At 41.4% G+C, this 24,488-nt stretch overlaps 1 protein-coding gene and 1 long non-coding RNA gene across 7 annotated transcripts in view; one reads left to right on the top strand and one right to left on the bottom strand.

Annotated features, from left to right (window-relative positions):
* LOC120566918 (A disintegrin and metalloproteinase with thrombospondin motifs 2-like) overlaps positions 1-20,519 on the top strand; it is a 202,201-nt gene extending 181,682 nt beyond the window's left edge. For 5 of the 6 annotated variants that reach the window (XM_039813621.1, XM_039813619.1, XM_039813620.1 and 2 more), the window contains 18 exons: positions 1,827-1,910; positions 3,620-3,776; positions 4,685-4,790; positions 5,054-5,197; positions 6,036-6,168; positions 7,879-7,992; positions 8,093-8,238; positions 8,602-8,777; positions 10,703-10,836; positions 10,924-11,047; positions 11,548-11,628; positions 11,737-11,894; positions 12,055-12,211; positions 12,343-12,478; positions 12,665-12,872; positions 13,207-13,336; positions 13,830-13,916; positions 17,241-19,327. In XM_039813621.1, coding sequence (XP_039669555.1) covers positions 1,827-1,910; positions 3,620-3,776; positions 4,685-4,790; positions 5,054-5,197; positions 6,036-6,168; positions 7,879-7,992; positions 8,093-8,238; positions 8,602-8,777; positions 10,703-10,836; positions 10,924-11,047; positions 11,548-11,628; positions 11,737-11,894; positions 12,055-12,211; positions 12,343-12,478; positions 12,665-12,872; positions 13,207-13,336; positions 13,830-13,916; positions 17,241-19,327 — 4,362 coding nt within the window. Of the gene's footprint in view, positions 1-1,826; positions 1,911-3,619; positions 3,777-4,684; positions 4,791-5,053; positions 5,198-6,035; positions 6,169-7,878; positions 7,993-8,092; positions 8,239-8,601; positions 8,778-10,702; positions 10,837-10,923; positions 11,048-11,547; positions 11,629-11,736; positions 11,895-12,054; positions 12,212-12,342; positions 12,479-12,664; positions 12,873-13,206; positions 13,337-13,829; positions 13,917-17,240 lie in introns of all 6 variants that reach the window. The other variant, XM_039813617.1, reaches the window with a different exon arrangement.
* Positions 4,854-13,906, bottom strand: LOC120566919. Its single transcript, XR_005640490.1, has 2 exons — positions 13,799-13,906; positions 4,854-5,192 (listed from the first exon to the last, which is right to left on the bottom strand). It is a non-coding gene; the product is annotated as an uncharacterized LOC120566919 (long non-coding RNA).
* Positions 20,520-24,488: the final 3,969 nt, after the last annotated feature.

The raw sequence follows: 24,488 nt of genomic DNA, 5'->3' as shown, positions 1-24,488 counted from the left end.
GTCGTGTCCAGACTATAAATAAAATAAAACGATAGATCCACTGAAGTTTTTTTAGCAAGTCCAGAATATGTCAGAGTACGACAGAGACGACTTGTACTACAAATGTACAAAAAAGTCTCTCAGGAATATAAAAAGTGCGCTCAGAAATATAAATAGTCTCATAGGAGTCTTTCAAGAATTTTTTCAATTAGAGTCCTGGAGGAATTACACAGGTATTGGGCAGGAAAATGAATCTCAAGAAGCATCACTTGACAAATCTTAGCCAAATCTCTCTTCTTTCCTTTATGTAACGCTCTGTTCCATTCACAGTTGAAGGTCAAAAAGTCCCAATTACAGTACTGTCACAGACTAATTACAGCCTCCATTATGTCTTGTGTTCCAGCTTGGAAAACCAACACATGGTCTTCTGACATAAAATGCAAATTCCACTGAAACCACTTATGCTATTTGAGTGACATTTGGCTACATTAGTAAGGTAGCTTAGAATGCTGGCAACTGTCAACTTTAAATTTCAGAAGGTTAATTAGTATATTTGATTATTTACCAAACAATGTAATTAATGTTCCCGATGGTGAAAATTAAACATGGCTTTATTTTCTGAAAATTATGTAACGCTGTTAAGCCTTTAAGTTGCAGCCATGTTTATGTGGTGATGTAAACAAATACGTGTATTCCAGTCAGTCTGTGGTTACCAAATTAGGATTCTGACTTGAAGAATCATTGCACTGGATTTTTCCGAATACGAGGATGGAATTTCCACAGACTTTACACAGAGTATGGAACAGAGCGTTAGGTTACTCTCTTCTTTAAAACCTGCAGCTCTACGCTACATTTGTTTTCTAAGAATGCTTCGTTTCCACTCCTTAAGCTCGTTCTATGTCCTCATTTTTCGTCTGTGCTCCCTGTCCTCTCCCCTCTCTGCTCAGCTTCTTGTCTCTTTCCCTCTGCCTCTCTGTCTCTATCTGTAGCATTCCTCAACTCTCTACCTTTCTCTGCAGGGTGTGTGTGTGTGTGCAATTTTGTTCTTCATCTCTGTACCTGTGTGTGTGTGTGTGTGTGTGTGTGTGTGTGTGTGTGTGTGTGTGTACAGTATGTGTGTGTCTCTTTCTCCACAGCGTGTCCATAAGCCATCTCATTACGGCTGTCTGTTTTACATCCCTTTGCCTCATTAGGCACCGCACACAGCCACTGAGGACAGCAGGCCTCAACTCCTGCGCCAATTTACCTCTCTCTCTCTCTCTCTCTCTCTCTCTCTCTCTCTCTCTCTCTCTCTCTGTATATGTTTTTCGCCAGTTTAATGCTCTCTGCATCTCCCTTGTCACACATTACCTTGTTTCCTTGCATTAGGCTCCTTCCTTTCTTTGCATCTTTCTTCCTTCATCTCCTCTCCATCTGTGCTCATGGGAAACTAAGTTCCTTGCACTCTCCTTAACTTCCTTTTCTCTCTTTTTGGGGCCTTTCTCTTCTAATCTCTCATATCACTGTGTTGCTGGTAGTATAATTTTGGTTTATAATTTGTAACTACTGTATTTATTCATGGTTAATAATTCATCATGAATCTGTTATAAGACATTTATAAGCTTTATTAGAAACAGAGAAAGCACTTAAATGAGCATTAATTAATGGATTATTTCCATGACAACCCAGCAACTCAAACGTTGTAATGGCTTATAACTGATCTATAAAGCATTATTAAAATATTTACTGTATTAACCATTAATAAAGCTATTGGATACAATTTATAAACCATTTAGATATCAGATTAGATGTTGTATTTACTCTGCTGAGACTTGTGTTCCCTCCTGTTTCTTTCTGTGTGACTCCAGGTGAATGAGATCTACCATGACCAGTCTTTGGGAGCAAAGATCAATGTGGTTCTGGTGCGGATTATCATGCTGGGCTACGGCAAGGTAAGACCTGACAAGACATGAGTTCTACTGAAAAGTCGACTGTGATGCAGTTCCTTAAAAGTGGATGCCTTGTCTCTCTCTGTCAGCACTATCTTTGATACTAGGATTTTGCTACAATCGCTTTAAGTACCTACAGTAAGCACAGCCAAGTCGTACACACACACTCATAAACAAACACACAGACACACACAAGCACTCATGAGCATGCACTGATGCCCGGAGCCTGTTATTCCAGTGGACTGAGCAAAAGAGGAACTAAAAGCATGCAGCATCCCAGGGGAGTGTTTTCAAGTCGCACGCCTTCACAGTTCAGCACCAAAGCACACAGAAACTCTGCCTGTTATGCAATCAGCCTTCCTCCCTGTAGGCTGCAGCACAGAATTATGGGAAGTCCAGGCAAAGATAAACAATCAATGATAACCCTCCCTCATTCATAAACAGAGAGACCGGACGAAGGGGGTAGCATCCTTTTCTTCTGGACTGTAACTCTATCTTCCTGTCTGTGCTGAAGAGAAGAGGAGAGAGAGAGTGGAAGAGATGGAAAAGGAGAGATAAAGCAAGAGATGGCAGGAACGGAGAAGGGTAGGGATTACCCCACAGGATGATACAAGGAATTTTATTGCTGGATAGGTACTCTGTGATACACTTATGCTGCTGTAGCCTTATCTCTTCCTCTCCTCTCTACATGTCTGCAGTCCCAGTGGAGCCCTGGAAACACACACACACACACACACACTCACACTCCTACATTGGTCATTCAGAACCAGCCCCTATGCAGCTTCAGCCAAAGCTCTGGCTGTCCATCATCCCCAATTACCGTGGCAACAGAGCTGCACCCAGACAGCCTGCCGATTGGCTATGTGACCCTGAATGCAGGCTCACCTACACACACACCACACACACACACACATACACACAATTCCAAATACATGAAACACACTGAAACACACAATCACCTGATGAACATGATGAAGCACACGTGTGCAGTGCACTCTGTCTAAGGCGTGTTTGTGCAGAGGCAGGCCATATGTCTTCACTGCAGCACACTCACATGACACACTGTTTGATTCAGCTGTGCATTTTGAGTGTGTGAAAACGGCGAGGAAATGTAGAAAGCTAGGCAAAAAGGAAGCAGTGGAGGAGAGAAATGGAAAGACGTACAGCAAAATGTAGGGAGGGAGAGGAGTGGAGATCTAATGAGGAAGAGAATGACAGGTGAAGGTGAATAGAAGCAATCGCTGCTATCAGGATGTTAATCATAAGTAAATATTCTGTAATTGGACATGTTTTTTACTATTAGTGCATAGCTCATTAATAGGCAGCTCTGTGTTCAGTTCCCTATTCATTATTGAAGCCATCAAGATTACAGGATCCTAAATCCTTCATTAATGTGAGTACTCTGTGTGTGTGTGTGTGTGTGTGTGTGTGTGTGTGTGTGTGTGTGTGTGTGTGTGTGTGTGTGTGTGTGTGTGTGTGTGTGTGTGTGTGTGTGTGTGTGTGTGTGTGTGTGTGTGTTGTACACCTCAGCAATTTGCAAGATGTGCTGACAATATACAACATTGTGACACTGCCCCCTACAGGGTTGAATAAAAATGTATGTAAATGTATCAGGACTGTAACCTGAAACAAGTAGCAGGTTTAGTTCCCTGTTTTTGTATAATCTTTACGCCCTCTTCTCTCTTTCCCTGTATGCGTCTCTCTCTTTTCAGTCCATGAGTCTGATTGAACTGGGAAACCCATCTCAGAGTCTGGAGAACGTGTGTCGCTGGGCCTTCCTGCAGCAGAAGCAGGACACAGGAGACGCCGAGTATCACGATCACGCCATCTTCCTCACACGACAGGAATTTGGCCCCACGGGCATGCAGGGTAACGGAAGACATGAACATACTAAACCCTTAAGGTTTAACATATAGTACATACATCGAAACTGCACACACACCCTCTTGAGAACCTACAACTCAAGAGGGAAAACTCTCCTCTTCCTCCATAAAGCTGCATAGTGCACCGTGGGTTTGGTGGTTTTCTGTGCAGCAGAGTGCAGGCTAACAGGCAGGCCCAGGGGAGAGGCCTCTAAAGGCAGTGGCCTAGCTATTCAGAAGCCCTTCAGCTGCCCTTGGGCTCAGCCTTCAGCAGCAGAAAATCAATAGGCAGAGAAGGGCCAGCCACAGTCCCACAATTAAAGGCAGTACTGGACAGACATGCACACAGGGAGTTGGAGATTGGCATATGTCAGGGTGGAAGGGATGGTTTAGGGTTAGGATTAGTGTTTCAAAGATTGCTGTGTTTAAGTAGTATACATTATGCATATCTTTGGATAGATAAGTCTCAGATTTAAAGTGAAAAGTGAGTATATTTAACCAAAAATGAGCACAATAGCAGATATATATTTCAGTATTTCAAATTAAAGATTTGCCTAGAGACTGAATTAAAATATTGTTCAAATATTTATGAAAGAATTTAAGAAAATATATACATCATCATATGCATCAATCAGATAATGTGATATGTGAATATGAACGCAATGAGTAATATTTAGGTTTATTGAGCTCTGACTGATGTGTATATTTGGGTGGGTATGGACAATTTAAGTAATACACCACTTTTCTTCTTCTTGCTACTTTCCATCATGCACATGTGAATAGGTTTGTTAGATTTGTGTACATTTTGTGTGAAATGTTGTGTTGGAAGAATACACTGAAATGAGCAGAGCGAACTTATTATAAACAATAAGTCTACAAATCCTGACCATTGTGTCTTTCTTCCTGGTTGCCTAGGTTACGCCCCAGTGACGGGCATGTGCCATCCGGTAAGGAGCTGCACTTTGAATCATGAGGATGGTTTCTCCTCTGCCTTTGTGGTGGCACACGAGACCGGACATGTGTAAGTGCATTTGCCATAACGAAGTCTCAAAGCCTGCCCTCGGCAAAAGACAACAAAGCAGTCTTATAAAACTGTATTGATTTATTACAGTTTGATCCATCGGTCACCTCAGCCAATTTTCTGATGAGAGAATTGCTTCTACCTCCCTCCCTCCCTTTGTTCCTTGTTCTTCTTCTCCTCCCACATGTTCCCAATCTGTCTCCGCTGGTTCATCTCCTTTCCCTTCTCTCTCTCTCTCTCTCTCTCTCTGTCTCTGTCTGCAGGCTGGGGATGGAGCATGATGGCCAGGGGAACCGCTGTGGCGATGAGGTGCACATGGGCAGCATCATGGCCCCACTGGTGCAAGCTGCCTTCCACCGCTTTCACTGGTCCAGATGTAGCATGCAAGAGCTGGGACGCTACCTAAGGTGAGACACAAACAAACAAACACACACACACATACACACACACACACACACACACACACACACACACACACACACAGACACACACAGACAGACTCTTACTAGGATTTAATTATATATTGGTTGTTAAAGGGCGATACTCGCATCAATATTGTTTTACTGAATTTGTGTCCTGTTGATATTTTGTGTGATTTTATTATTATCCTAAAAGTTGTTATATTACAAAGTGTACAAGTCTTACTGCCTGAATGGTTTTCAAGGTGAAAAAAACCCAAATTTGAACGTTTCATGAAACGTTCCATTAAACACATTTTAATGACTTTTAATGAATTTTAGGTAAGTTGGCAGCTTCTGAAGGCATAGTGATCCACCACGCACACTACGTGAGAACACTTCAATACATTAGGGATTTAAAGTGTATAAGAGCTAAACCAAGTCATTAATTGCATTAATTGATCGACAGAAAATGTATCAGTAACTATTTTGATTAATGAATACAATGTTTAAGTGAAAGTGCCAAAGATTAATGGCTTCCAACTTTTCCAATGTGAATTTTTGCTGATTTTCTTAACCCTCTGTCACAGTACCTTGAATAACTTTTGGTTTTGGAAAATGCAAGCGATTGAAAGACGTCACCTTGGGCTTTTGCGAAATTGTGTGTTTTTCACTGTTTCATGACATTTTATAGAACAAGTTATTAAAGACAATAATCCCAAGGTTAATCAAAAATGAAAATAATCGTTAGTTGCAGCCCTAGATTTAATACTGCACAATGACATGAATAACTGGAAGAAAAGAAGAAAGTCACATTTCATCACATTTGTTTTACATTGGTTTGCAGTTCCTATGACTGTCTCCGTGACGACCCCTTTGACCACAACTGGCCGTCCCTGCCTCAGCTTCCTGGTTTGCACTACTCCATGAACGAACAGTGTCGCTTTGACTTCGGCGTGGGCTACACGATGTGCACCGCGGTAAGAGATCCCCATAGTCCCATGGTCACTTTACTAACATAGCATAGAGTTTACTAACAACTAGCTGCCCTAACATACTGAAGAAGGCAACTTCTACAACAGTTTCCACCAATCAAGCTTAGCATCACTCTATCTCCTGAGATGATGCAGTTTTTCAGAGTTGGGGTAAACTCACTTTGAATTCAGTCTGTTCAGTTAATTCAGAATTTGCTGAATTTCACTGTGGAAGATGGATTTGTATGGGAACTCTTGAGCTCTAAAGGTTTTCTAAACGCAGTGCTGACATCTATCTCTGATCTACACTGTAACGAAAGAGTCACACATACACAGCTATTCACATTCTTCTGATGTCCTCTGCTTTCCTCTCCCGGCCACTGGTGGGATTGGCATCTTGCTTAAAAGCAGGTAATTGGTTTTTATAGCTATTTCTTTTTTCTGTTTTTTTCATGTATTTTAAATCCCAACACTTACCTTGATACCACAGTGCCTTCACATGATCCTATCACAAACAGTATTTTGTCACATAAATAACACACAAAATAAAATCTATTTGACTGTGAAGCATTGTTGGAACTACACCGGCGGGGCCAGTCAGGAACGCAGGTAAGGTAACCCCACCTCCCGGAAGACATGTGGCCCGTCATTTGTTTTCTCAGATTTTCTTTTGTCCTCTGAAGTTGTAATTGTTTGTAACGTTGCTCCTTACTTTTCGTTTTTTTTCACTGTACTTTGTTTCTCTGTTCTACCCATCATCATATTTTGGATGTTAGTCTGCAGGATTCTAAAATGCTCATTTCCAGAGGCAGTGGCTGTAAAATCCCTAAAAACACTGACTATACTGGTTCAGTGGCTATGGGGCAGTTCAACAGTTGAACTGTACCATATCCCGATTTTTTTCCTGCAAATCTGTGTTAAATCACAGCAGCGCTGGCAGGACGAGCCTCGTTATATTGGCACACTCGCGTCTATAAACGAGTGGAAAAGGTTGGAAAAATGTCTTTCCCATCCAACGGGAAAGGGCTGAGCCAGAACAGAGGCTGTTTTTCCATGTTTCACTTCAGCTTTTAGGATCCTCCAGTCTGATGTCATTGGTGATTACCTACCACAGTCTAGCCATTGATTGTGACTCGCCCTCTGACCTGCAAAGGTCCCCTGGGTCATGGTGGGTATGAAAGTCTGTGGAAAGGAGGGAGGAGGGCACAGTCCCTCAGACACTGGACTGCGAGTCAGTTTGGTGGTATCCTCATCAATCAAGGAGGAGAATTTGGTCCTTGATCTGTGTCCAAGGTCATTTTTGAGGTCAATGAGACCTCGGCTTTTGGCCTTTTAACCTTCTGCCCTCTGCCCTCTGACCTAATTAAACCACGGGCTGTCTCATTCTGAGAGTCTCGTCTCTCTCTCTCATCCTTTGGTTTAGTTTGCATGAATGGCTGTGTGTTTCTCAGTGGAGCGTAGTGTACAGTGCAGTGACACAGTGCAGGGTCGGTGTTGTTATTGTTGGGTATAATACTGTTGTCGTTATTGTTGTAGTGAAATTTCTCTTCTCATCTCTGGTTTTTTTTTGTGGTTTTTTTTTAGTGTTTAGTCTCATTCCAGCTGTCTCATGTTGGTTGACTTGTATTATTGAAGGCCAGTCTGTTAGCCCAGTGTGTGTACTGTGTAGTAGGGCTTTTAATTGTAAGAAGGAGTCTCTCTCTGTGTGCCCTGCAGTATCGCACATTTGACCCATGTAAGCAGCTGTGGTGTAGCCACCCAGACAATCCCTTCTTCTGCAAGACCAAGAAAGGACCGCCCATTGATGGCACCATGTGCGGGAACGGGAAGGTATTTTTACATTGTTGTACTTCAACTTCAACTCAAAAATGATTTGATGGCACACTGTATCCAAATAGCAACTGTTTCTTGTATTCTTTGCCTATTGCAGCATTGCTTTAAAGGTCACTGCATCTGGTTGACACCTGACATTATAAAGCAAGATGGAAACTGGGGTTCGTGGAGCGAGTTTGGTCAGTGCTCCCGCACCTGTGGTGGAGGAGTACAATTTCGCACACGTGAATGTGACAATCCTAGGTATGAAACTGTGTGTGTGTGTGTGTGTGTGTGTGTGTGCACGCATCTGTCTCTCTGTCTGTCTGTCTATCTGTCTTGAAAGTTTTCAGTCTGTTCTTAATTACGCTAAATTCAGCTGAAGCTCTACACTTGTTTTAGCAAGCATACCTCATTATGAGTTCTTGATAGTAAACCTCTGATATTTGTTGCACTGACTCCTGATAGTGATAATTTGCACCTTAAACATAGATCAAGATAATTTGTACAAGTGTTAAATGTATTATTTCTAGCCCAAGTTATCCAATATAAGGCAGTTAATTTTAGAACTGAAACAAAACACACATTTTGAATGGCAATGCGTCCTCTGCCCTGCAACCCTCTCAGACCAGCCAATGGGGGCCGTTCCTGCATGGGGGCGACTAACCAGTTCCAGATGTGCAACACCAACGAGTGCGAGGATATCTACAGTGACACGCGAGAGGAGCAATGCGACGCTTCGGACCTCCGCTTTGAAATCCACAGCAAACCGCAACAATGGCTTCCTTATGAACACACAGACCGTGAGTACACACCCTCAGATGGAAAGGGGTTAAGCATTTTTGTGGAGAGATGGACACAGAAAGAGGCCGTCACAATAAAGATACCAGCCTGAGAATGACAAACCATAAGTGATGATACACTGTGGAAGTTGTAAATATGCATGAAAGCCGCCAACACATTTAATTTAATGCGGTTGGGTTTTAGAGGTGTTTATATATATATATATATATATGTTGTGTTCTGTTAAGGTCATTCACATCTGGCTGAGTACAGCTTTGAGCTATGGCTACGCCCTCCCATAAAAACATGCCATCTCTTTGAAAGTCTTCTTTGAACTCTGTGTCTTCTCTCGCCACATTCACTGATGTCATTTGAACTTGGCTAACCCCCTTCCTGCATCTTTTTTTTCCATCCATGTATCACTTGGCACATATGGACAAACTATCCAAGTTCTCCACTTAATATCCAAAACCTCTTTACATTACTGAGAAGATTTAAAGTGTAGTATGTGGTTGTTAGACCTACCCTGTCTCTAAGTGGAGGTGTCACTGCCTTTCTTATAGGTATTAAATTATCATCCAACTAAAGGGCAGCCCTAAAGTAAAGTGCTGAGCTGTCTCCATATCCAATCGGAGGTCACGCTACGCACATTCCGCTAAGAAGGGCCGTGCTAAATTGTTTTTCTCCGTTCTTATCATTTCTAAATGCCATATTTTTTAGCAAGGCTTTTTCAGTCTCAAATTACTTTTCAATGAGTGCGTGTCTGTCTGTGTGTGTGTGTGTGTGTGTGTGTGTGTGTGTGTGTGTGTGTGTGTGTGTGTGTGTGTGTGTGTGTGTGTGTGTGTGTGTGTGTGTGAGAGAGAGAGAAAAAAGTGAACAGGGAGGTGAAATTGAATTCCATTCATGGTCTGTCATCTCCTGAGTTTCAGATAGTGTTCGGAGAGAAAAAGTGTGTGTCTGCTAAGAGTGTGAATTTGTAGTATTTGTTCAGAGATGTTTGACACGCTGCTGCTTTTTGTCTCTATTTAGGTCTTTTCCAAAGTCAACAGATAAACTGTAATATACTCTTGAGCACAGAAACATGAAACGTAAGGCTGTTCTGTGACCAGCTGTTTAGAGCGATTCAGCCAACCCTTTGGTCTATCACATTAGATCAGAAGCCACAAATTGTCTCCTATTTTTTACAAGATGTGACCAGATGTCTCCTCTTATAGCAGTGTGCAAAATATGGCGGATTTCAGGGGGTCTCTGACCCTTTACTTAGCATCTTGGACCTCCTGAAAACATCAAAATTGAATTTGGGGGTCTTTAAGGTAATTAAGCTAATTATTTTCCATTTATCTACAATTATAATACAATTTTTTTTATTTAAACCATCTTAATTTTACTAAACGCACGCATTTTGATGAATAGCTTCTTGGAATGAGTGGCTAATATATATATACTCTGGCTTGGAGGTATATATAAATCTATAAATACATTATAAATGTACCTACACTTTGACTCACACGTATAATTACACCTGCAATGCATATGCAGGCTTCCTCGATTATCATAGCGTATTTCACACACTGTAGAAGAGTTTCTGTGCTTTCTCAGTTCAACCTAAGACAAGTGTGTTTTCTCCACATATTATAATTCTACAGTAGCACGTCTGCCACCTGCTTATTAGTGTCAAAGCAACACAAGACAAGGTCTCTGGATTATGTCCATGTGTAATAAACGTGATTAAGTAGGAGTGTTCATTCTCACTGGGATGAACTGCCAGGTTTTGTCTCTGGAGGCTCATGTAGTTGTAGCATGAGTCACACAGACAGACACAATGAGACACAGCGCCACGCTGACTCATGGAGAGCTCATTCAGAAAATAAAAAAGAATGTTGGTTGTAATGATGAAATCCAACCCAATTGGGTCATTTTGTGTGTGTTTGTGTTTGTTTCCCAGCTAACAAACGCTGCCACCTGCATTGCCAATCCAAGGAGACACACGATGTGGTCTTTATGCAGAGAATGGTCCTGGACGGCACACGCTGCTCATACAAGGACCCGCACAGTGTGTGTGTGCGAGGGGAGTGTGAGGTGAGTGACGTTATGTGTGTGAGAGAGCAAGACAGCTGCATGCGGTCAGATCTTTCTGTGTTAAACTTTCCATGTCCTCATGAACAGAAAGTGGGCTGTGACGGCATGGTCGGCTCCTCAAAGCAGGAGGATAAGTGTGGAGTGTGTGGAGGAGACAACTCCAGCTGCAAAACCTTCAAAGACACCATCACACGTACTGCCAAGAAAAAAGGTAAACACACACTATCAGCCACAATAGCCCTCATCTTAATCTAGGACAGACTTGACTTGGCTCCCTCAGTGTAGCATCTGTCTATCATGCTGGTAAGTACTGGATAAATAGTTGGTCAGTGTTTGCTTATAGTCTGTACACCATGTTACGTTCAGCTAAACATCGCCATCTAGAGGAAGATTTGTAACCATGTCCATGCCTCAGTGAGACCTGAGTGGACATGTTTCCACATGAGTCAAGCACTGCCAAGAAGTTTCGTCAAACCTCACTCTATGATCAAATGTTTATTAGTATATTATCTAACCTTTGACGCCGCAACAGACCTACATTACAGCACCTAAATTCCCAGAATCAGATGTTTACTTTGGATGAAAATAGTCAAGACTGTAAGCCTAGGAAGGGCTCTTTACTGGATCAGCTGAGGCTTTTAGTCAGGAAACTGCGTGAAATGAGCTTTTTATGATGTTTGAGTCACAAACCAGATGTGTGTTTCATTTCAGGTTTCCTTAAAGTTCTTGAAATCCCCAGAGGAGCGAGACACTTACTGATCCAAGAACTGAAAGCGACCTCACACACTTTAGGTATTTGACATTGTACATTGTTCTTTTCAGTGTGATTGTATTGTATTACATTGTATTGTATGCGTGTGGTACAAGTGTAATCAATGAATATTTCTCACCCATCTACAGCTGTAAAGAACGTGGCATCAGGACTGTTCTTCTTGAATGGGGAAAACGAAGAATCCCACTCGGTCATAGAAAAGGGCGTGGAGTGGGAATATGAGAATGACAACGGCAAAGAGACTCTTCAGACCACTGGTCCTCTCAGACATGGAATTCTGATCATGGTACACATTGAAATGAGTGAAAATTAAAAATGAATTTGGTTATACACAAGCATTTTCTGCATACCAAATTATCTAAATTACACTTGAAATATTATTGTTTTGTCTGAAATAATATCAGTTATCTAAAGTGTTCAGTTTTGTCACTTCTTTCTGTTTGCAGATGAAATTATATGGAGATGAGGATGTGAATTTGTCTTATAAGTACATGATGAATATGGACAGTGACTCTGCCATTCAGAACAACATGCTGGTAGAGGACAGTGCCTATGAATGGGCTCCAAAGAGATGGTCCAAATGCAATAAGCCTTGCGGCGGAGGTACAGTCGAGCAAGGAAAATACTTGTTGTGAAACTGTTGTGTCTCTGAGATCAACTACGTGCATTTGTCATGTCTGTCTTTATGTTTCTGTGCTTACATTTGTCAAACTTTCCATCCCCTCTTGCTGTAGGGAAGCAGACCCTGCGATATGGCTGCAGAAGAAAAGTTGACAGTAAGATGGTCCACAAGAGCTCCTGTAACAAATCCAACATGAAACGTAGAGAAGACTCCAGAGACTGCAACCAGAAGCCCTGCCCTCCACCCATGTATGCATTGTATTATGTCACCAACTGCAAAAAATATAACACAACTGTGATAGACAAGTTTAGGCTTTTTTTTATTTTTTACATTCAGCTGGCCTTCTCTTACCTCCTCTTTTATTGTTTACTTCAGCATTTTGACATTTTAAAGGCCCTCAGAACTTTCTCTCTCTCCCCCGTGATGTTCTCCAGTTGGGTGACAGGGGAGTGGCAGAACTGCAGCAAACCATGTGGAAAGACGGGGATGCAAATCCGCTCGGTCAGCTGTATCCAGCCGTTAGATGACAACACCACACATTCCATCCACAATAAACACTGCAACGACGACCGGCCCGAGACTCGCAGACCCTGCAACCGACACCCCTGCCCCACCCAGTGGAGAGTCGGGCCGTGGTCGCAGGTACGCTGGCTGGACACGGGTCAACGTGGAAATGGGAAATAATTGGCCGATTTGACTTTTTGCAGGAAAATAGTTGTACAGACATTTTTGTATTGAAGCCTAACAGCTGCTATTTTTGTAAGACATTCTGTTTTTTAAATATCACAAGACTCCCTCATAACTGTGTTCTTGGCAGGTTTGATAAGCCTCCGAAAAACAGATCATCTTCACTGTTACTACTTGCCTGTTACTACTACCAAAAATAAAACACGGGAACTTGAAAAAATGTAATGTCCATATTTAACAAGTGATTTGTAATAATGTGCTGGTTTGTGTGTATGTTCTGCATCTCCAGTGCTCAGTGACATGTGGTAATGGGACCCAGCAGAGGCAGGCTCTGTGCCACACCAGGGACAACACCATCGGCCTGTGTCTGGACAGTAAGCCCGACACCATCAGAGTCTGTCGCATGGATCCATGTCCCAGTGAGTTTAAGGAACCTCCAACCCATACATAACCTGCCAGGGCAAACTATGTGGAAGTCACTTTAATTTATGTATTTATACACAATTGTCTTAAGGAATTGAGTTTATTAAACCGTGGATGTTGTTTTCATAGTTTGGTCAACATTCCTATATGCAGTACTAACACTGTGCTCAAAAAGAAGTTTAGTATGATGGGGCAAGAAACACGAGCTGTCAAACAATCAAACCAACCACCCCCCCCCGTTAGCAAAACTTATTTACAAGAGTTTTGTTTTTCCCTCAGATAATCTGTTTTACCACTTGTGTTTCTTTTCCTGTTTTAGCAATATCACCATGTTGCCAGATATTGTAATAAACTGGGATTATCCTTGAATACACAGAGACAAACGGGCCATGATAGCAGTGTAGAAAAGAAGATGTGAAAGGTGATCACAACAACCATTCAAAGAGTTCCCTTCCCACCTTAACTACGTCATCACTCTTTTCTCTGCAGAGGGCTCATCAGACCTCAACAAGAACGGCAACATCCTGATCCAGTGGCTGTCGCGCCCCAACCCCAACTTCCCGAAGATCTCCTCACGTAAAACCTCCCTCTATAGTTCCCAGCCTGGTCTCCACAGCAGCAGCCGCAGCTGTATGTCTGTCCTCTGCTGGGCCCTGCCCATCTCTGTCCTCCTCTCTCTTCAGGGCCGGCCCCGGCTGGCCCCCTGACCTTCCCCATGGCCGTGCCTGTGCCCACACCCGTGAGCGAGCGGCAAAGCTTTCGCTTCTCTTTTTTGGGGGGAGGGGGGGGATTGTTGCCTCTCTCTCTGTATGTCTGAGACGGCTCTTAATGGGGGGAGGTCTCTGGCTCCTGTGTGTGCTAGTTGGTTCTCTCTTGCTCTGTCTCTCTCTCTCTCTCTCTCTCTCTCTCTCTCTCTCCTTTGTGGAGCATTGTGTTGTAACCGCTGGCCAGTCGAAAACTCAAAAGATCAACAAAAAAATTGATGTGAAAAGGATTCGAAGTGGCAAGGCGAACAGGTTTCCATGGGCACCTCCTGAGACGTGTCGAAGAGCCATTCATGTGTGAGAGGGGACCCCCTCTGCATTTGGCGGCCATGTTTTGCGCGAGCTAGCTGCGTGTTGTCATGGGTTACCAATCCTGAGATGCAGCTGCGCTTTTTTCTTTTGTAGCGCACTGTCATTGTGGAGAGAAACAGGTGTGAAAATAAACAGAAAAGGTATATAAATATCTATATAGAAAAAAGTTATTAAAAAAAATATGAAAGCTTTATTGTGAATGTGATCTTGTCACAATGAGGACATCTTTGCTAAAGTGCTCATCTGACATCTATTCGAGGATGAGAATGGCGTCTCATTCTACGTTCCATTCCCAGATTGACAGGAACTCAGCACAGGGACAGGAAGTGACATAAGTAAACCCTTTGATTTTTGGGGGAGGGAACTGTGTGGTGAAGAATCTTGAAGAAAGGCTAATTTAAAAAAAAAATCAAAAAAAAAACACACACACAAAAAAAACAGGGTAGTCTGACCGCTTGAGGTTGCTTCCCATTTCACCTCATCATCAGCCATCTTCTCTTTGACTGTTATACTAAAGTTCAATAAATGCAGCTTATTTGTGCTTGCAGACTTTAAACAAATACATCTATAAATATATTTGTATTTATATATACCTATAAATCTAAATCTATATGAGTAACAATAATATTAATAATGTTTTACCATGAATAAGCTGTAGCTTATTTGCCTAAAACCTTTGGACTGCTATTGATCGCTTAGATCCTTGACTGTTATGTGTATTTTTTTATTGATTTTACATGAATATAGATGAATATTTAATAATGGTAAAGTGTTTTGGGGGGAAGGGGTTAGACCTATATTATGCAGGATTTGGTCAGTTAGTTGCCTCTCCATTCTCTCAGATGGATCAGTGGTTTACTCTTGCTTCTTTTTTTCTTTAAGGATAGGATCACGTTTTGTCATGCACATTTGCATCCATCATCTGTATGTGTATACCTGTGTGAGCGTTTGTCTGTGTGTATGGGTGCATGTGTGTCTTGTGATGAGTGAGTTAATGAATGCAAGATTGAATTAGATATACTAGCCTTGTCGGTGAAAGTATATTGATCTCAGTCCCGTGAGGAAAGGAGGGAGACAGCGTGTGAGGAAAGGAGGGAGACAGCGTGTGAGGAAAGGAGGGAGACAGCGTGTGTGTGTGTGTGTGTGTGTGTGTGTGTGTGTGTGTGTGTGTGTGTGTGTGTGTGTGTGTGTGTGTGTGTGTGTGTGTGTGTGTGTGTGTGTGTGTGTGTGTAAGGGGAGCTTCATCATTTGGGCTTTTACACATTGCGATCAGATACAGAAATACCTCATAAACTTTGATTTAAGAGCGTCCGATGATCTCATTTTATTTTGATGAACATTAACCACATGAACAATGCCTTATCTTGGATTGAATGTAATGGCATTTATCTGTGAAAGAGATGGCTTTACTCATTCAAAGTTTCACTCAGAATAGAGGCAGCTTCAAATCAACTTAACAAACTCACACCCGCCAACCATCAAACCTACCAAGGTGATGTTGGACCAATGTCCGACTACTGGGAAGGGTTTACAAAGGGCCTAGGGTATCGACACATGGCATCTAGAAAAAAAACACTTCAGACTTGTCATTGTATTGTGATCACATATTTCTGTTGTGACTATGTAGCGAGCTATCCAAGGTTTCCTTCTGCTGGAGTTGGACTGTATGAGACCAAGCCAGACCTAGCAGTGCGACTGTATATAACATTGGTGTTGACTGTATTTAATAATGTTCATGACTGTTATTTTCTTCTATAATATTCTATACTATGGGTAACTGTTTTGTGGCTTCACTGGCCTGCTGCGTGGGGCTGGCTAACGTTTGGCTAACGTTGAAGAAACATTCAGATGGACTACGTGCACTGCGTCTATATGCACTTTGATTTATCAGGGAAATTTTATTAATGTTTTGTAAATGTTTCATATGACACTTAATGTGCCATTCCAGTTTTTACATCATCATGGAAATTATGTATTTCATTTAAACAGCAAATATAATTTATGTACTTCATGTTTTTTTTTCAATCGATTAACAGATTGACTGGTTGATTTCCAAGTAATGAAGTGTTTTACCAAAGTGACTGTGAACTTGTAACTTTCAATACAGTTGAATTATTTTTCTTAAGAAAAGAATATATCTATATATTGAGCGGGGGGGGGGCGTACATCTCATTGTTTCAGTTACTGTCATTCTCAACAGCAAAGTTGTATCAATAAAAATGTTTTAAAAAGTGTGATCCTTCTCTCACCAGGAATGTTCACTGGCTAGATCCTTTGTCAGAGGAAATGTCAAACATTGCCAGGAGAACAAAGTTATTTCTACTGGCATGGTACAAAAACTGTACAAGTTAAGTGGTAGAGGATTAAAATTTAACAGTTGAAAAATGATGCACACCTGAAGCAAAGGCAGCACAAAGCTACATGAGCAGGATGAAGTAAAAATTAGAAACAATGTGACCTAAAGTACAGTTATAGTTACACACACAAGACTGGCAACCCTTCTTTTTCCATTTCAGCTGCTCTGGACTAATATGACTGCTTTTGATGTTTGGGTTTTTCTCCTCTTCTTTCCTGCATCCTCTGCTAATGGTCTGGCTTTACTGCTGTACTCTGCACGGTGTGGAACCAACACACACACGTATGCATGTACTTTATGTATAAACGAACATACACACAAAGACTAATGCTAATGTAACAGTTTTTTTGTTGCTCATTCTGTCACATACAAAAGACCTATTCCAGCAATCGGACATATGAACACACACCTTTATTGTCTCTACCGCTGACTGCACCCAGACTCAGCTCTCTGTTCTCTCCTCCACAGGCCAGCGTTGTCATGGAGACCGCTCTGTGTTCTGTGGTATGGAGGTGCTGAAGCGCTACTGCTCTCTACCGGATTACCAACGCATGTGCTGCAAGTCCTGCTCCACATCCACCCCCATCACTTCCATCCTGCCCAGTGTTACAGCTCCTCCACCCACCAGCACCAGCTCTGGATTCACCTCCGTCCAACCCACCTCAGCTGTTATTACCACCATTGCAGCTTCTACCATCAATCTCTGGACCACCACTACACCTCCCATTTCTACCACTGCTGTTCCTCATTCCACTTCTTCCCCACTAAGTGCTACACAAATGATCACTACTCATCCTCCAGTTGCTACCAGTGCCCCTGCCCTCTTCACTACCTTTTCCATGGCAACAACCTCAGTTATTACAACTTCTCCCAGTGATACTGCTCATCCCTTACCTCTGCCTGTCCCAGACATAGACGAGTACACAGATCCACAGTTACAGACCACTATAAATAGTCCAACAACATCTGGTATGATAACTACTACACACCTTCCAGCAACAAGCAGTCTGACTATGACAAATCCAACAGAAAGCAGTACAAAAACAGATGCCCCAGTAAAATCCAAGCCCAAAAAGATTCTGCCAAAGAAAAAACCCAAAAAGGTGATTCCACCAAAGATCAATCCAAAAAAGAATACTGCACTAAAAAATACTACAAGAAAAGATTTTTCACTAAATATCAATTCAAAAAAGAAAACTAATACTGCTCCAAAAAAGAATACACCAGAAAAAACAACTCTCAAAAAGATGACTACACCAAACACTACTCCCAAAAAGACTACTTCCAAAAAGACTACTCCTCAAAGCACTATTCCACCAAACACTACTCCCAAAAAGACAACTCCAGCAAAGACTACCCCCAAAAAGACTACTCCATCAAAGACTACCCCCAAAAAGACTACTGCAGCAAACACTACTCCCAAAAAGACTACTGCAGCAAACACTACTCCCAGAAAGACTCCCCCTAAAAAGACCACTCTCAATAAGACTCCTCCGGTGAAGACTACTCCTAAGAAAAAACACATACCCACGCCCAAAAAGGAGGTTCCACCAAAGGCCAATCCCAAAAAGAACATTCAGCCAAAGACAAAAGTTACAAAGAAAACGCAAACAAAGACAAATATCCAAAAGAACCCAAAACCAGGTCTCAAAAATGCCACAAACTCTCAAGTCAAGGTTAATCAGAATAAGGCCAAGATAAAAAAGAAAAAATTTCAAACAGTGTCTCCATATTATACCACAGCTCCTACTCCACATACAAGTCCAGAACAACTAAGAGAGTACCTTTCCTCCACTATCTCATCTACCACTAGTGTACATGCGACAGGTGCAGGCATGCCTTTGCCTGACTCCAGAATCAATGTTACGTACATCAATAACAGCACAGCAACTACAGATGAGACACCAATGTGGTATCACGATGCTTCAGCCACCAGACCCAGCACTTTTGGTGATGTCATAACGCCGACTGGAACCGCTCATTTTGAAGAAGTCAACATGCCTAGTGGAACCCTGCCGTATAGTGGTGTCACAATGACCAGCAGCGGTGATGTCACAGTAACAGGAAGGACCATTCTCAGTGGTGATGACCTCACAATGTCCTACAATGATGTGGGAAGGGTTAGTGACACCATAGTGCTAGACGACAGCTTCGCCATGGTGATCCCGACCATCAACAGTGAGGATATGACGGACCTTGCGTCCTCACCCTGGCTGGACATGTCTGAGTACATCCCTGTGAGCATCCCTGTTCCCACGACAACCTCAGACCCTGCCACAGACTCACCTTCCACCACTTTCACTCTGACAACCGAAAAAACAGCCATGTTAACCATCATCAGACCTCAGCAAAGACCAGAGGAGAACAGTGAGAACAACTCCATCGACGTCATATACAACAGGATCGTCGGCGTAGACAACGACATCTCCCAGAACAATCTGATCCCAAAGCGCCGGGTCAACCTCCGAGAGAGAACCAAGAACAAACGCATTCAGGAGCTTCTGGAGGAGAAGAGGAACTTTCTCCTCAGAATGAAGAGAGGCCACGCATTATGAAAGACCAAGCCTTCCCATTTCTCTTATAGAGATGAACGTTTTCTTTACAGACTTTCGTAAGCCCTGTTTAAACCCCTCTGAACTGCCATGATGCTTTATATCAGGCCTTTCCACAAAATAACTGTCATATTACTATCATGACAATCAGGACTGTTGCAGAGAGAGAATGTCGTGAACAAATGTTTGAACAGTTGCTTTGAATAAAGAAAAGCCTTTTAGAGTACAGATTGTAGCAGATTTGAAGCAAATCACATTGCCTGTGTCAACACAATAATGAGAAACAGAAGGGATGAAAAGTGTACATCCAGTTTGCCAGTTTGGCCAGCACTTTACAAATCCAAGCTTTTATCCCCCAAACCACTTATAGTCATGTTGGAGGATTCATCGATGATTGGTAGATAAGGTCTAACATTGTTTGTAAAATGGTATTATCCCTACTGACCCTAATGGAGCAGCACAATCTACCACCTAGAATCCAAATCTCCATCCTCATTTCCCTACAGATATATCTCTGCCCCCGATAACAGCTACTGTAGGAAAAGCTGAAGACGTCTCCTTGTTAAGTGGCTAACACTCTATACACAGTGCAAATTGGAGCTTTAGGAGGCCTGAAAGCAATATGGCAACGCTATACAATCAGAAAGTCAAAGGTTCCTTTTGGTATGATTGAATTGTGTAAAGGTTACACTGCTTGGATTGTGTTGCCTTTTCCAAAACAAACATCTGTCTGACTACATGGGGTCTCTCATCTCTCAGGAAGTTAAGCTACGGCATGTCGAGGGACATTGCCAAACATGTTGTGCTTCCCCAAGACATTTTGATATCTCATTAAGTTAGATGGAAAAATAAGTGAAGACAAAAACTATATTGATGGCATTTTTGTTTTAACGGCCAGTCAAGTATGGTGCTTTTTTTTGCCAGTGTTGCTAAAAGGGATGTCCCTCGTGCATTTATTTATGTACCGTACAAAAAATACAAAAAATATATTAAAATAAACAAGGCTGTTTGTATTAACTGTATCCAAATAGAAGCTTTAAGGGCCAGTTTGTTTTCTTTTCTCTAAAAGTGTTATTATTGTACATCTTGCAGCAGCTGCAAAAGCATCTATGGATCTTTCTGTACGATATCTGTACATATGAAAAAGAACTTAAGGGATATTTATTAAAGTTTAAGTGCCTGTGGTATTTTGCAACTGTCAGTGTTGTGTGGTTTTTGTTCCAGTGACAATTATCATGCAGCCCTTCTTTATGTTTTTGGCTGCAACCAGTAGTCAGAAAATGAGCCTATGAGCCCTACTGCTGCTTCAGTTTCAGGTTAAAACTGTACTGCTTCTAGTTCAACAATCTCATCAAATTATCAATAGCATGTTGACAAGCTTTTCTCAATCTAGTGGATATTTAAATCTAATTGCACAGTAATGCAATATCTGACATATAAATTTGTGCTCAAACCACTATTTTTATTGTCTTTTTTTAATATCTTGACAGACTCAGTTTGTTCAGAGCATAGCTGCCTTTGGACTGATGTTATTTCCAAAAGTCACTGATCGCTAAAATGGAGTCTAATATAGTAAAGCTAAGCTCAGTCTCTTCATTTGTGATGGAGCTGCTCCAGCAGTAGGCAGGATAACTTTACAAAACAGCTGACTTGAGTAGAGTCATACTGGAATTCATTTTTTATTTTTTTTTCCCCACATCCGGTTAAACCAAAAGTGTCCACAGAGGCATTTTGAGGGCCGGTTCAGAGCCAGTTCCTAATCTTGAACCAGTTCTTCGAGTTTCGACAGCCAAAGAACCGCCTCTCAGAGCACCAACTCTTTGCTGGTCTTGAACCGGTCTTGAACCAAGTCTTGCTTACGTCAGGGGCTGGGGGTAGGTTTATCGTGACCAACGACACCAAAGAAAATGTTGTGACCGCCATTTTTAAAAACACAGAGCTTGTGGAAGCATTGATGCTAAATCAAAACAGTGGTCGGAGGAGAGACTCCTAGGAGTATAATGGTCCTCGGCAAAATAAACTAGAAGGATCCTCGAGAACAAAACCCGTGTTCGAGGAGCTACAATAGGAGATGGCTGCAGTGGGGTACAACCGAACCGTTGAGCAGATTAATAGTTTGTTATTAATAATAATTAATAACAAACTAAAGAAGCTAAAAAAGGAGTACAGGGACTGAGGTCTGAATACTGTTTCTCAAAAAGATTGTTATTGATTTTTTTAGTGTCATTTTTCTACACTGAGCGCTAAAGGATTCCGTTTTTTTTCTGACTTGGGTGGACTGACCCTTCACCATGAGATGAGCTTTTTGAGGTTTTTATGAGTAGAAATGATCTGTAATATACCATTACATTGCACTCGCTCTCTTGCTCAGCATAACTTTGCATCTGGTTATACTCTCAAATTGATTTTGTAAAACATGTTGAGTCACACCATTCAAACTCTGGCTTATTGACAGTAAAAAGAAATAGCAGTCTTTGGACTTGTAGAGAAAAACATACATGATGCCGAGCATTTTGTTTTATTCACCGTTTATATCTTTCATAAGCCAATCCGTTGTTTTTAGGGTTTTCTTCTTTTGCCTTTTGGTTGTTTTTTCAAAGTTGGCTTTACTGGCCTCTGTAAAGTGGCCACACCATTCTTGTTACACTCGTTAAAGGTTCAACTGTGCAGCAAATTAGGACAGTGATTTTATCCCTCTGGCTAGATCAACAAAAAGCGTAGTGTACACCCAAATTATACCGGAAAGAAACTACTAAGGTCTAACATTTGCATTTTCAAACATTGATGAAATGTAGTTGGTACATTTCTGTGGTTTGGGGAAAAGTCCAAAATAGAGAGGAATATTTGTATACATTATGGGATAATATAGTCCATTATTTTATTTTATTTAGGCACAGTAGTGATGCAACTGACAGCATATTTGAGAGAGAACTAACAAGTTCATGATAGCTCTCCTGACTCAATTTAAATAACTTATCCCTCGTGGTTTGTACTTAAGGTGTCACAAAAACAGTACAGTTACAATCTAATGGAGTCCAACAGCCCACCACGTGAAGATTGTGATTGATTATTATTTTTAGTTTTTGGCGAGACTGTTTCAGAGAAGTGCTGATCCAATTGTATTGATTTTTTAAGGCAATAATTTGCAGTTGTGTTGCAATGGATTGCTCAATGTTGAAAATCTTTCATAAGTCATAATTTCTAAATCAAGATTTATTGCAATGTGATTCTATTTACTGTAACTGTATTATATTGTTATACTGTTATGTGCTCTTGTTATGTTGCCCACCCCTTGTGATTACATTTTTCCCAAAAATATTTCAAAACAACTTGTTCTTGGAAAAGGCAGTTGTGTCTCTGAGGAAACTCCCCTCTCTGCCCTTCAGAGGACGACTCTATTGGCTGTTTCTCAGCATCCTTCTGGCAGCAGGAAGCTCAGTGATAAAAATCAATAACCAGGCTCAACAACCAGAGCCCTTCCATTTATCCATCCTTCTACTCAAAGTGTCAAGCTCTCTTCACCCACACACTGAATCTTTTATTAGACATATAACATATTAACATTCTCCCGTATCAATCTAATTCTTATTAAACCTACAAGTGGCTGACAACAAAAGGTTCAGGTCAGAGAGAAGAGGCACACTGAACCGGACTGGAAGTGTTTAACCCTCCTCTTGCTTTTGTATATAGAAACACTCTGAAATGATTGTATCTTTTATTGTGAAAATACAATGCTGACATTGTATGTCACTAGGATAAACCGCACAAGATTATCGCTGCATCATGGAGTGCTAAAAAAAATAGCACAATTAATTTTATAGTTATTGTATGGCCTCAATTTGAATGTAGTCCAATAATCTGATGTTGCAGTGGCTAATTGTCTGTCTTTGCACAGTATGCTCTGGGTTAGTGTTGCTGCATCAAAAAACAACTCAACCCATTCGTAATCTCTTTAATATGCCTGTTGATAAGACAGCTATTTCCATGTAAACACACACAGCAACAAATACAAATGCCAGCATGACTGGTGTTTAATGCTGTGTCTGCTGTTGTTTCTTTTAATACATTTACATCCTGCCATTTTACTTTTGAAATACTTTAGAATTGAAGCCTGGTTGATGTTGTGCCTTGTGTTTGTCATGATGAATGCAGTCCGTGTGCTGCCAGAGAGTCTGTCAAGAGTATAACTGAGCAACGTGCCAAAAGAGAAAGAGAGAAAGTGTGTGTGTGCGAGCATGTACGCATGTGTGTCTTTAAGGCAAATTTTAGTTCTTTGTGACTAGTCCATTAGATCTTTTTATAGGTTGGATGCAAAGAGGACGTGACTCATATGACTCATCAGAGGTCATGCTGCCCCCAACAGACACACACACACACACACACACACACACACACACACACACACACACATAACAGGGGCATCTGATAGACTGAAGGGTCTGAAGTAGGATGTCTCGTGTATGAATCCTCTGGTGAGCAGTCATGTGATCCTACACAAATCATGAATGCGTCACATCATAAATAGATTGAAATACACATCTACATTTCAGTTGTCTAATAAAACAAAACAAAAACAAGAATATACACTTGAAGTAAAATGGCTCTAACAAGTACTAACCTACTATAGAAGTGCATCATGACTACTTATTATGAAATGTGTATGCAATAGTAGTTCTCTTTTGTTTTAAATCAGATTACTTTCTTGAAATTTGGTGGTTAGTGTAACTTCATAAACACCTTAACAAATGCTTTTTGTCAAATCTACAAATAATCTACTGTTTCTACTAAATTCGTCTTTACCTAGAAATTAAAGCAGTGTGGGACTAAAGTCTAAATTTACATGAACTGCAGTGGTAAAGTGTATTACATACTTAAAAGGCATAATTAATGACTAAGACAATTATCCGACAGGGGAGACTGTTGAAGCCTCCTATAATCTCATCTATGTGTTATGCACACACACACACACACACACACACACACACACACACACACACACACGCACTTGCAAAGCTCTCATGTAACATGCTTTACACGATCAATGTCAAACATGTTTAGCTCCACAATATGTAGATTTCATGGCACAAAGAATATTACTATTTCGGTAGATTTGCCAAAATGACAGGGGGTGACTGTTCATTTACAGTCAGTCATTTTAATTTTA

Source organism: Perca fluviatilis, chromosome 10 (genome assembly GCF_010015445.1).
Source record: "Perca fluviatilis chromosome 10, GENO_Pfluv_1.0, whole genome shotgun sequence".
NCBI lineage: Eukaryota > Metazoa > Chordata > Actinopteri > Perciformes > Percidae > Perca > Perca fluviatilis.
The sequence above is the reverse complement of the archived record's forward strand: the minus strand, read 5'-3'. Positions and strand labels throughout refer to the sequence as shown.